The sequence below is a fragment of the Macaca nemestrina genome, chromosome 6 (assembly GCF_043159975.1).
Source record: "Macaca nemestrina isolate mMacNem1 chromosome 6, mMacNem.hap1, whole genome shotgun sequence".
NCBI lineage: Eukaryota > Metazoa > Chordata > Mammalia > Primates > Cercopithecidae > Macaca > Macaca nemestrina.
The window spans coordinates 143,964,998-143,978,994 of NC_092130.1; the positions used below are offsets into that span (position 1 = coordinate 143,964,998).

The following is a 13,997-nucleotide window of genomic DNA, read 5'->3' on the forward strand; positions in this document are numbered from 1 at the left end:
ATAAGTCTGGGAACAAGGAGACCACGTGGGTTACAGTGGTTCCACATCTGACTGCCCATTAGAATCATCTGGGAAACTTGTTAAGAATGCAAATTCCTGGGCCCCATTTCCCTGAAATTCTGATTTTAAGTAGGTCTGGTTAGAGCCCAGGAATCTGTGTTATTAACAAGCTTCACAAATGATTCTTATGCTGCTAGCTCTATATCAGGTCCACTGATAAGTGTTTGAGATCCACTAAATATCTATGGCAGGAAATAACAATGTGCCTGAATTTGAGCGGTAAGAATGGAGGGAAGGCATTAATAGGACTTAGAGATTGATAAGCTGTGGGAAGGTGAAGAAGACAACAGAGATTCACAGTGGTGTCCAAATTCCAGCCTGGGTGAATGGTGGAGCCATTTTCCAAACTAAGGAAGTGGAAGAGGGGTGTGTGTGTGTGTGTGTGTGTGTGTGTGTGTGTGTGTGTGTGTGTGTGTGTGTGATGTGTGTGTTGGGGGAGGGAGGCACAATGATTTCTATCAGGGACATGACAAATTTGAGGTGCTATGAGATAAGTAGGCAGTTCCTCAGAAGCAGCTGAGGAGCTACAACTGGGCTGAAGTTACAGATTTTGGAGTAATCAGTTAGGAGGAAGTTCAGTAATCAGTTAGGAGGAAGTTCAAATCATGATAGCATAGGCAGTCCTCAGGGAGAGCACATAGAGGAGAAAAGAAGAGGGCAAAGAATCTTGTAGAAACACTGCCTTGTAAGGATGAGGATTCCACAAGACTTGAGAACAGTCTGAAGTCATAAGAGACTCAGGAGAAAGCCAGCCAAAGCACGAGTTGCAGGAGGGAATTTCCACATATCTTAATGTTTAATGGACTCCTGTGCATGTCAAGATCACTCAGATGCTTTTTCAGAGTATACATTCTATCCCTGCTGAATCTGTTGGGGAGGTGGAGATGGCATGGCATGGCGTTTTGAAAAGGCTCTCAAAAATTCTGATAGGGCTCCTCTCTCAAGTGTTTTAAGACTTGAAGGTAGGGACAATGTCTTTTGCTACACAGGGTGGGCATTTAATAAATATTTGTTTAATGGTTGTCTTTGCTATCTTAGTTTTGATTCTGGCACTAATAAAATCACATTTACATACTAAAGATTCACCACTAGAACAGTTATTTATAATTGTGGCACAAGGTTGGGAGACAATTTCAAAGGAAGAGTTCCAAAAGCATTTTCTCAAAGCCCCTAAGTACAGTAGTCCCCTCTTATTTGCAGTTTTGTTTTCTGAGGTTTCTGTTACCCTTTGTACAGAATAAGAAGATGTTTTGAGAGACAGAAAGAAATCACATTCACATAACTTTGTTTACAGTATATTGTTATAATCATTCAATCTTATTCTTAGCAATTATTAATCTCTTACTGTGCCTAATTGATGAAGTAAGCTTTATCATAGGTATGTATGCATAGGAAAAAACATAGTATACAGTCGGCGCTCTATATCCATGGGTTCTGCATCTGACAGTTCAACCAAGTGTGGATTGAAAATATTTAATAAAAACAAAAAGGATGGTTGCAGCTGTACTGAACATGTACAGAGTTTTTTCTTGTCATTCCTAAACAATATGTCATAACAACTATTAATATTTAACATTTACATTGTATTAGATATTGTAAGTAATCTAGAGATTATTTAAAGTATATGGGAGAATATGTATAGGTTATATGCAAATACTGCACCATTTTATATAAGGGACTTGAGTGTCTGTGGATTTTGACGTCAGGAGCCAATCCCTCATGGATACTATGGGACAGCTATAAATAAGGTTCGGTACTACCCACCGTTTCAGGCATCCGCTGGGGGTCTTGGAACATATCTCCCAGGGAAAAAGGGTATTTAGTCTTCTAAAATGACCACTTTGAAGGAAATAAGGTTAATTTTGTATACACACACACACACACACACACACACACAATTTATTTATTTATTTAATTTATTTTTGAGATGGAGTCTCACTGTGTCATCCAGGCTGGAGTGCAGTGGCGCAATCTTGGCTCACTGCAACCTCTGCCTCCCAGGTTGAAGCAATTCTCCTGCCTTAGCCTCCTGAGTAGCTGGGATTACAGGCACCTGCCACCATGTCCACCTAATTTTTGTATTTTTAGTAGAGACGGGGTTTTGCCATGTTGGCTAGGCTGGTCTCAAACTCCTGACCTCGAGTGATCTGCCTGCTTCACCCTCCCAAAGTGCTGGGATTACAGATGTGAGCCACTGGACCCAGCAGGTTTGGTATATTTTTAAAAAATACTCTCACATTGTTATAATGTACACATAAATACAAACATCTTCACTTGCCTAAGAAAACAGCTTAGAGTCCTGGAAGAGGCCCAGGGATACTCTAGTAAGTAGTCTTGAAGACCTGGATTGACCATGTCATGCCACTAAAAAAGTCATTGAATCTCTCTGGGCTTTGTTCTCTCCTTTTTAATATGAGTTTGTCTAGATGGTAATTAAGGTTCTTCTTCATTCTAAAATTTTATGATACAATTTTCCTGAGCCTCTTAAAAGTTTATAACTCAGTTAAGCTACAAATAAGTAAAAATTTCCTCTGCTTTATTGATCCCTACCATTTAGCTTATATTGGATTTAATTCCATTTCTTTTACTTTTACATTAATCCAAGTGTTTAAAACTTACATAAACTTGTTTGTTATTTTGAAATTATCAAAGTATTACCATTCTTTTGTCTTGTGTGTTTTTTCTACAGATTGGACCAGTGGATCACATTGAATTCTCTTCTGGCCCTGAATTCAAAAAAACATTAGCCTCAAAAACCATTAGCATTTCTGAAGAAGGTTTGTAGGGGCTGACAGGGACTGGCTGAAGTCTTGCTTTAGTTGACTGAAAGAATAAACATTGCTTTGTGGAGTGCCAGAAGTAGGAATAGTTTTCATATATGAGCTTAAGTCATCAGCTTCCCAATTTTTAGATAAGGATTTTTTTTTTGTAATGTGATTAGCTTCCACCTCAAAGCCTTTGTTTTTTGGAGAAGGCAGTAACCTCCTCTGGATTTCATACCATGGGGCAAGTGTGGCCTGGAGCTCAGTTTTTGTGGATTCCAAGCCATTGGCCTCATAGTGCTGAGGATTGCACAGAACTTTGTGCTGAGGTTGCTGTTTGTCTGTGATCATCAGCTGAGCTGGAATTTGAGGTTCTGGTAAAATGGCCAGGCAGTGGTGAGGTATTAAGTTTTTTCATTTTTTATTGAAAGAATGAATTTGTTTTTACTTTCTACTGTGTGTGTAGTTTATACCTGTGTTCTCTTCTCATTCAGTCTTGTCAGTCTTTTCAAAAACCAGTGTTTGTTAATTCTGTTTGTTTCTCAGTTTCCTTTTTCGTTAATCTTTATTATTCTATTTTGGGGGGATTAACTTGTTGGCTTTTTTCTAACTTTATTTTTTCTTGTTTTCTAATATGTGTAATTGAGGCTGAATATGTTCCTGCATGGACCTACTTATCATCATCTGGTGTTGTTCAGGTCTACATAGTTTGTAGTTCACATTATGATTTCTTTAGCTTGTAAAAGGAGTTTTTAGCTTCTAAATATTAAGGATTCTAATATATAGGGCTATGTTTTTGTGGTCGATTTCCATTTTCATTGTATTTTGATTAGCTGATGTGTATGATGATATCAATTCTTAGAAATTTGTTAAAATTTCTCTTGTGGCTGAGGATAGTCAGTTTTTATGTTATGTTCCACATTTATCTGAAGAGACCAAACATTTGCTGTTGGTTGTATGTATTGTATGTGTATATATCTCCCTTTGGTCAAGCTTCTAAATTGTATTGTCCAGATTTTTTATATTTTTTCTGATTCTTTAGTCAGCTTGATCCATTAATTTCTCAGAAGGTTGCATTAAAAATTACCCATAATGATTATGGAATTATTTATCCTTGTAAATCTGTTACATTCATCTTAAGGCTATAAGGTGAAAATAGTTCAGGATTGTTATATTTCTTGTTGGATTTTGTCTCTTTTATCACTAAGTAATTATTCCCAATAATCCTTTTTGACTTATAGTCAATTTTGTTTAATATGAACATTACTACCCCTGTGTTCTGGTATAACTTTTTGATATGTTTTTTTTTTTAATTTTATGTAAAATTTCTATGCTATTTTAATAGAAGACAGAATCATACAATTAACTTTCATATACTCAACAACAAACTTTAATCATTATCAACTCATAGCCAATCCATTTTTTACCTAAACACCTACCCACACCCACCCACTCTTCCCACCTTTTTCTTGATTATTTTGAAGTGAAACCCAGACAGCACGTTATTTTATGTATAAATATTTTATATGTATCTCTAAAAGATCAGGTCCATTTTTAAAACATAAGCACAATAATATTGACACTCCTTTAAAAAATTCTTAATATACTTATATATCTAATCAGGGTTCAAATGTTGCCAATTGTCTTGTTTCAAAAAATAGCTTTTTAGGCCGGGTATGGTTTCTCACACCTGTAATCCCAGCACTTTGGGAGGCTGAGGCAGGCGGATCACAAGATCAGGAATTTAAAACCAGCCTGGCCAATATGGTGAAACCCTGTCTCTACTAAAAATACAAAAATTAGCCTGGTGTGGTGGTGGGCGCCTATAGTCCCAGCTACTCAGGAGGCTGAGGCAGGAGAATTGCTTGAAGCCCAGGAGGCGGAGGTTGCAGTGAGCCAAGATCATGCCACTGCACTCCAGCCTGGGCGACAGAGCGAGACTCCGTCTCAAAAAAAAAAAAAAAAAAAAAAAAAGCTTTTTAATTATTACAGTTGGAACCCAGGTAAGATCTGTATGTGGCCATTGGTTGATGGCTTGTAAGTCTCTTTACTTCTGGATTCCTTCTCTCCTTTTTCTTCCTTGAAGTTTTCTTTGTTGAAGAAACAAGATATTTGTTCTGAAGTGTTTTTCAGAGACTGAATTTTGCTAATTGAGTCTCTGTGATGTCATTTAATGTGTCGTTTTCTCCTCTGTATTTCTTGTAAATTGGATATCCCTTTACTTTCAGGCTGTTTGATTATGTTGTAGTTGTGTCCAGCATCTACCTAGATGTCATTCCTTTAAATAATTAGACAGTCTTTTTTAACCAGCAAGCATAATCAGTATTCATTTATTGTATTTACTGATATATTTGTGCTTATTTCTAATATCTTATTTCATGGGTTTTTTTTTGCCCTTTTTTTCCTTTACTTTTTGTTCCTCTTTTTTGCCTTTTATTGGATTGAGTTTTCTATATTCTCTCTTTCCTACTGTATTGGTTCAGAAATTATACATTTCATTTTTAATTTTTAGTGGTTATTCTTGAATTTTTAACATTCATAGTTGAGTTAAAGTTTAAGGTGAAGTTGGACATGGTGGTGCATACCTGTAGTCCCAGCTATTTGGGAGGCTGAGGTGGGAGGATCACTCGAGCCCAAGAATTAAAGATTGTAGTATGCTATCATCACACCTATGAATAGCCACTGCACTCCAACCTGGACAATATAGTGAGACACCATCTCTTAAAATTTTTTTCTTTTTAAATTAAGGTGAATATATCTACCTCCCAAACAATATAAGGACTTTAGACCTTTTTAGCACTGATTTGTTCCCTCCATCTTCTCTGATACTGTTTTTTTTTTTTTGTTTGTTTGTTTGTTTTTGAGAGTCTCGCACTGTGGCCCAGGTTGGAGAGTGCAGTGGTGTGATCTCAGCTCACTACAACCACCGCCTCCCAGGTTCAAGCAATTTTCCTGCCTCAGCCTCCCGAGTAGCTGGGACTACAGGTGCACACCACGACGCCTGGCTAATTTTTTCTATTTTCAGTAGAGATGGGGCTTCACCATGTTGGCCAGGATGATCTCAATCTCTTGACCTTGTGATCCGCCCGTCTCGGCCTCCCAAAGTGTTGGGATTATAGGTGTGAGCCACCAACCCAGCGTCTGATACTGTTTTCAAATATTTGTAGATCTACTCTGTTTTTAACCCTCCTGTTTAGTTCCCCTTGCCTTTTATTTTTTAAGTCAGTGCTTAGCTAGGATTTCTCCACATTTGTCATTTTCTTTGCCAACAATTACTTCATTTTAAAATTTCTGATTTAAATAATGTAAATATGTAGGCAACAAATGTAGAAAACCAAAACAAGTTTCATGACACCTTTTATTGCCTGAGATGCTCTCTGATATTTTCTCTTCTCTGCTATTGTTGCCCACAGTTGCTTCTTGCATCCACTTCTTTTTTTTGTTTATTTTTTGAGATGGAGTCTCACTCTGTCAGAGTGCAGTGGCACGATCTTGGCTCACTGCAGCCTCTGCCTCCCGGGTTCAAGCAAAACTCTGCCTCGGCCTCCCGAGTAGCTGGGACTACAGGCGCCTGCCACCGTGCCTGGCTAATTTTTTGTATTTTTAGTAGACACGGAGTTTCCCCGTGTTAGCCAGGATGGTCTCAATCTCCTGATCTTGTGATCCACCTGCCTTGGCCTCCCAAAGTGCTGGGATTACAGGTGTGAGCCACCAGGCCCAGCCATATTTCTTTTATTTACCTTCTATTGGAGTAGGAATGATTCTTTAGTATTAAGATTTAACTTTGGGTACTTTTCACCGATAATATTTTGAAGTACTGCTTCCTCCCCATTTTTTCTTTTCTTTCTAAAACACCTGTTAGAGGTGTGTTGGACCTTCTCACTCTGTTACTTATATCTTTTTTTTTTTTTTTTTTTTTTTTTAAATGAGACAGAGTTTCGCTCTTGTTGTCTAGGCTGGAGTGCAATGACGTAATCTCAGCTCACCGCAACCCCCACCTCGTGGGTTCAAGTGGTTCTCCTGCCTCAGCCTTCTGAGTAGCTGCGATTACGGGCATGTGCCACCACCCCTGGCAAATTTTTTGTATTTGTAGAGACAGGGTTTCTCCATTTTGGTCAGGCCAGTCTCAAACTCCTGACCTCAGGTGATCCGCCCACCTCGGCCTCCCAAAATGCTGGGATTACAGGTGTGAGCCACCACGCCTGGCCGCCTTATCTCTTTTAACCTCTTCTGCATAATTTCCTCCCTTTATCAGTGGTGCACTCAGGATGATTTCCTCAGATCTGTCTTTTAGTTTACTAATTCTCTTCTTTGCTATGTCTTTGCTGTTTTAGCTATTCGTTATGATTTTAATTTTGGTGGCTATATTTAATATCTAGAAGTTGTATTTATTTCTTTTTCAGATCTATCTGCTCTTTGGATGTCCTGTCCTGTTTTTTTTTATTGCTGTTCCTATGCTTTATCTGTTTAATAATTTTAGTCATGTTTTATGACTAACCTTTTCTGATTGTTGTATTTCATATGTGCACATTATCAATTATTGAATCTGCATACTGACTCTCTTTCATGATTGGTTGTTCCTTTGTGTGATTTGTAATTTTTTATCATGGGCTTATCATTAGTAGAAGTTCTGCTAGATTATATGTATTTGTCTTTGGAGTAGTTTTGCATTTGCTTTTTGCTATCATTGAACAATGTAGGAAAAAATTGGAACAAATTTTAGTATACATTTCTTCACTTGGGGTTGCTGTACTATATTGATGGTAGAAATTCAGACCCTGTTCATGCTTGTGGCAAGTCAGGGATTTTGATTTCTCAAAGTTGACTTTTATTTTTCTCTCAGCTACTATCCATGCAGATAGAAAACTTATTTGCTGTTTCACCAGGGGAGAGATTTTCTTATTCCTATTTTATGGACAAAGCTGTCCTTCAATGCTCTAAGATAAATGAAGGTAGCTCAGTTTTTCCCTCATTGCAGTCTGCAGAAACCACATCTTCTATTCCTCAGTAGACTATCCTAGCATCATTGCCCACTTATTGCTCCAGCTTTGAGTTCCTTTTTCTTTTCTGGCACCAGGGGATTTCTCTGTTTAGAAAGATTGGTTGTATATTAAATATATTTTTTTTTGTAATTTAGCGTGTCTGTGTTGTTATGGAAGGGCATAGGCCTGTGTACTTCAGCTCAGTCTGCCACGTTTAATGAAGTTGATAATAAATTTTATGGTTTATTTACTGTGGGAGAGCTTTAACTTCAAATTTTTTATTAAATTCATTATACAGTAGAAAGCTATTAGCATAATATGTGGTAAACTTCTAATATCTATGTTGCTAGTTGGAAGTATTAGCAATTGTTGTCTTTTCCATGTGATCTTTTTTTCTCTACTATTTTATTTTAATTGTAATATATACTCTGGATTAGTGCGTTTTTTGACACATATGGATGAAGAAGATCAAAGTGACAAAAAGGAGACTTCAGAACCTGAATTTTCAATAACAGAAAATTATTCTGGTCAGAAAACCCATGTGTTTCCTACTGCCGATTCAGCTGTCAGCCTTTCCAGTGATCAGAATACTACTTCTCCTGGTATTGTTCTTCACTTTTTCATTTACACATACTCTTATTCTCCATTATAATGTTACTGAATGTGATTTACTGGGAATACAGTTATGAAAGGTTTGTGAAGTCATTTTGTAATATTTATTTTAGGGGAAGGAAAGTTAAAACTTGCTATTCACATGAAGAACTATGACACCTTGTCACCTTCATAAGACATAATGCAATCATGTATCATATCTTGGTGTAACTTAATATGAAATATATAGCAACTGGAATTACTATAATAGTTGACATTTACAAAAATTGAAAAATTAAAACTCTTCCAATTAAAAGAACTTTGAATTTTAATTTGAAAACAAAATAGTATCTATCATTTCTTGCACCTCTACCATGTGCATCACTGTTTTATATGCGTAGATTCTGGTTTAAGCCTGACCTATGAGGTGTAGACACTATTATTATCCCCATTTTACAGTTGAGGAGATTGAGATTTAGAAGGATTTAGTGCCACTTTTTGTTTCATTTCATTTGGAGGTAGCAATTAAAACTGCTATTCTTTAGTCCTAATGAATACATTTTATCCTATGAATAATAGGACATAGTAAATACATCAGTTCAATCACTGACAGTGGCTTGGAAATATGTTTTTTTCTCTCAGATATTGATGGTCAATTAAAATGATTTTACTGAGTGTTTAGTGTATGTTCTATTACCATTATTAAAGTGATATAAACAGTAAAAATGCTATTTTGAATGACATTACTGTTACTTAAAGAAAAGCTATTAGTAAGCTGACTTTAAATCTTGTAATGATTTTCTCAATTCTTTCTAGATGCCATGTATGTTTTAGTCATCAACATATGGGGATAATAATTTCCACTTCACAGAGTTGTGAAGACTGAATATCATATATAAAGCATCTCAGAATCTTGTTTTATTTTCTTGGTCACTGATAGCTTTTCTCTTCTCTTCTCTGGGGTAGGATTGACAAATGAGGTTAAACAGGATTTGTATGGCTAGATGGTAGAGGGTTCCAATTATATCTGAGAAGTTTACACTCCATTTTATACTTGGGAATCATGGGAGAATTCTAGGCAGAGAAGTAAAATGAGGAGGTTTTGAGGAAAAATAGAACGGAGGCATAGAGACCACTGAGGAGGCTACAAAAATCTGACCTGGTAAATAATGAGGGCCTGGCTAGTGTTGTGGGAAAGAAATAGAAGAAACGAGACATTTTGAATTAGTAACTGATGGTACTCAGTGACTAGGTGGGTAAAAGAGGAGGAGAGGGGGAACATGGTTGTTTAGTGTTGCCAGAGTCTAAGGCAAAGGTATAACTAGGTCTGATGTCAAAGTCTAGACTCCAACCTTTTGGCTTCCCTGCGCCACATTGGAAGAAGAAGAATTGTCTTGGGCCACACATAAAATACCCTAACGCTAACAATAGCTGATGAGCTAAAAAAAAAAAAAAGTCCATGCATAAATCTCATAATGTTTTAAGAACGTTTACTTGGTAGTAAACAGGTACTGTGGCCGTGGGTTAGTGATCCTGGGTTACTAATAGGAGAAAGGGCAACTTGTTACTTAGCAAACACTTCAACCTTTAACCCAAGAGGTCACCATCTTCACTAATCTCATCTACTTCCCCATATGCAGCCCAGTCAGTATTGGAAGAGAATCCTTTAAGCTTTTTTTCATGAATAGGCCAGTAGGGGCCTCTCAAATACTGAGAGAAAGTGTCTCTTTAATGGACCCTCTCTTTCCTAAGTACATAGGATTAATATCTTTTTCTACCTAGCAAAAAGCTATTAAGGGTAGTACTGTTACTATTACACTAACCTTAGATTTATGTGAGGTATTTCTCTCTTAGTTAAATTGAATTAGTCACCCTTAAGAACCCACAGATGCCCAGATTCTGAGAACAAAAATAAAATGCTTGATTTGGAGGTTAATAAATTAAATAGAACAATGTACTTTCAAGAAAACAGGTATTTCATATCAAAACCATGTGAATGTATAAGTCTTAAGGACAGATTTGGTTTATCTCAAGATAATAAAATCTTAAGGAATATTTTTTGAGAAGAGATGTCAGAACACTTTTCCCAAATTAATTCAGTTCTGTTTTTGGAATTAAACATATAGAAGATTGAATAGATTAAGTATTTTTCTTTGAAAATATATAGTTAATAATGGACAAGACTTAAAAATTATATTTTGGGCTGGGCATGGTGGCTCAAGTCTGTAATCCCAGCACTTTGGGAGGCCGAGACAGGCGGATCACAAGGTCAGGAGATTGAGACCATCCTGGCTAACATGGTGAAACCCCGTCTCTACTAAAAAAATACAAAAAAACTAGCCCGGCGAGGTGGTGGGCACCTGTAGACCCAGCTACTCAGGAGGCTGAGGCAGGAGAGTGGCGTGAACCCGGGAGGTGGAGCTTGCAGTGACCTGAGATCCGGCCACTGTACTCCAGCCTGGGCAACAGAGCGAGACTCCGTCTCAAAACAAAACAAAACAAAACAACAACAAAAAATTATATTTTGGGTTACATTCTTACAAGTAAATTGTTCCTTGGATTTAAATAAGATATTTTCTGAAATATATTACTTTCAGATCACCAGAGGTTTGTTTTTTGTTTGTATATATTTTATAAAGTAAATTGCACTCCAGTACTCTAAACTGTGTACTAAGCAAAGAAGGGTTGTGCCTTCTGACATATATTATACTGAGTACTCAGGATAGAAAAGTAATAATCTTATACCAGCTGGGTGCGATGGCCCATGCTTGTAATCCCAGCACTTTGGGAGGCCAAGGCAGGTGAATCATTTGAGCTCAGTGGTTGGAGACCAGCCTGGGCAACACAGCAAGACCCCATATCTACAAAAAATACAAAAATTAGCCTGCATTGCAGCACACACCTGTAATCCCAGCCATTCAGGACGTTAAGGTGGGAGGTTCGCTTGAGCCTGGAGGCAGAGGTTGTAGTATGCCATGACCTGCGCTTAGCCTGGGTGACAGAGTGAGACATGGTCTTAAAAAACATGTAGACAGTGTTCACTATCAGATAGCATATTCAAGAGGAGGATAAATATGCTGCAAATATATATCTATAAACCAATTTGGAGGTTTAAAAGTATTTTAATTTAATTTCTGGTTATATAATTTCTAAATTAGGTTAACAATTGAAAGCAAAAAAAAAAAATGACCCAAAATTTTTATTAATAATGATTTTTTTTTTTAGGTATGAATAGCAATGATGAATTATTTGAGAGGTAAATATCTTAAGAGTTAATTCATGATTTTCTTTAAAGTTGGGTGTGTGTAGATAGTGGAAATTTTGTTGTTCATATGTGTGTGAATTTTTACATTATACATCTTTGTGGTTTAAAGGAATATAAGTTTTCATTGGGAATGGAATATTTTTAAGAAATTGAGGATTGTTATATCCCTTACTGTTTTAGCACAAGTAATTAGAATTCAATAGACTATACTACATTTTCTTATATAAATATAGATCAAATTTAAACAGGCAGAATCTATAGAGGTTTTCTTCTGGGCCATATGTTTCCTTTTTAAAGAAAATCTACCAAGTCATTACTTTTTGTTGATTAGTCTTTTTCGCTGAGAGATACTAGAATTGCAGAAATAGAAGGAACAGTAGATATATGTTTATCATTTTGTGTTCATTTGTTACATGTTTATTTTTGCTTAATGTAATTAAGTTGTAGATACTGATTTATATTTCTTAAATTACATTTGCAAATGAAGTGCTTCAGTAGATCCACTCCAGATGACTGGATTGACTGATATTGCAGACATCATTGATGACCTTATAACTAAAGACGGAGTTTCCAGTGAAGAGCTGGGCTTAACAGAACAAGCTAAGCGCACCTCCAGGTAATCATTGAATAATTCATTTTTAACCTGTTTAAAATTAAAAACTTGTCATATTTTAATGTGATTTTTATGAAAAAAATCTGAAGCATAGAATAGATTTTTTTCTTCATGTTTTGTTATGTATATGTGTCAGTCTTCCCTTTTCCCTAACAGTTTATAGTATATAACTGTATCCTGTGAGTTTTCCCAAGAATCACTGTAAGTACAACATACATTTAATCCTATCTCTTACTAGAAGTAATTAATGATTTAGTTCATAGCACTTTATCCTAAAATTAACCCTTAGAATACATTTTAAATAGCTTTTCTGATGTATCATGCAAATAGAAAACAAAAAAGATCAGGCACTACTGTTTTTATATCAGATAAAACAGACTTTAAACCAACAGCAGTAAAAAAGGACAAAGAAGGGTTTTACATAATGATAAAGAGTTCAATTCAACAAAAAGACTTAACTATCCTAAATATATAAGCATTCAACATTGGAGCACCTAGATTCATAAAATAAGTACTTACAGACCTATGAAACTATTTAGGCAACCACATAGTAATAGTGGGGGACTTTAACACCTCACTGACAAAGTTAGACCTATCATCAAAGCAGAAAACTAACAAATTCTAGAATTAAATTAGACACTTAATCAATTGAACCTAATAGACATCTGCAGAATGCTCCACCCATCAACCCCAGAATATACATTCTTTTCATCTGCACATGGAATATACTCCAAGATCGACCAAATGCTTGGCTGTAAAGCAAGTCTCAATAAATTTAAAAAAAAAAAAAAAAAACCTGAAATCTGACTGATATGGTTTGGCCGTGTCCCCATCCAAATCTCATCTTGAATTGTAGTTCCCATAATTCCCATGTGTCATGGGAGGGATCAGGTGGAGATAATTGAATTATGGGGACAGTTTGCCCTATCCTGTTCTCATGATAGTGAGTTCTCACAATAACTGATGGTATTATAAGGGGCTTCCTCCTTCAGTGGGCACTCATTCTTCTCCTTCCTACCATCATGTGAAGAAGGCCATGTTTGCTTCCCTTTCTGCCATGATTGTAAGTTTCCTGAGGCCTCCCCAGCCATGCTGAACTGTGAGTTAATTACACCTCTTTCCTTTATACCTTTATAAATTATTCAGTCTCAGGTATGTCTTATTTAGCAGTGTAAGAACAGACTAATATAGTAAATTGGTACCACAGAGAGTGGGGTGCTTCTGCAAAGATACCTGAAAATGTGGAAGCGACTTTGGAACTGGGTAACAGGCAGAGGTTGGAACAGTTTGTAGGGCTCAGAAGAAGACAGGAAGATGTGGGAAAGTTTGGAACTTCATAGAGACTTGTTGGGTGGCTTTGACCAAAAGCCTGATAGCAATATGGACAGTAAGGTCCAGGCAGAGGTGGTCTCAGATGAAGAAGAGGAACTTGTTGGGAACTGGAGGAGGTGATTCTTATTATCTTTTAGCAAAGAGACTGGTGGCATTTTGCCCCTGCCCTAGAGATTTGTGGAACTTTGAACTTGAGAGAGATTATTTAGGGTATCTGGTGGAAGAAATTTCTAAGTGGCAAAGCATTCAAGAGGAAGCAGAGCATGAAAGTTTGGAAAATTTGCAGCCTGACAGTGCAGTATAAAAGAAACACCCATTTTCTGGGGAGAAATTCAAGCTCACTGCAGAAATTTGCATAAATAATGAGAAGCCAAATATTAGTCACCAAGACC

At 36.7% G+C, this 13,997-nt stretch overlaps 1 protein-coding gene across 10 annotated transcripts in view; it reads left to right on the forward strand.

Annotated features, from left to right (window-relative positions):
- The window catches only part of CPLANE1 (ciliogenesis and planar polarity effector complex subunit 1), a 162,316-nt gene that overhangs the window by 119,783 nt on the left and 28,536 nt on the right, over positions 1 to 13,997 (forward strand). For all 10 annotated transcript variants that reach the window (XM_071099011.1, XM_071099010.1, XM_071099002.1 and 7 more), the window contains 4 exons: positions 2,750 to 2,837; positions 8,242 to 8,406; positions 11,621 to 11,651; positions 12,148 to 12,276. In XM_071099011.1, the coding sequence (XP_070955112.1) occupies positions 2,750 to 2,837; positions 8,242 to 8,406; positions 11,621 to 11,651; positions 12,148 to 12,276 (413 nt within the window). The remainder of the gene's footprint in view (positions 1 to 2,749; positions 2,838 to 8,241; positions 8,407 to 11,620; positions 11,652 to 12,147; positions 12,277 to 13,997) is intronic.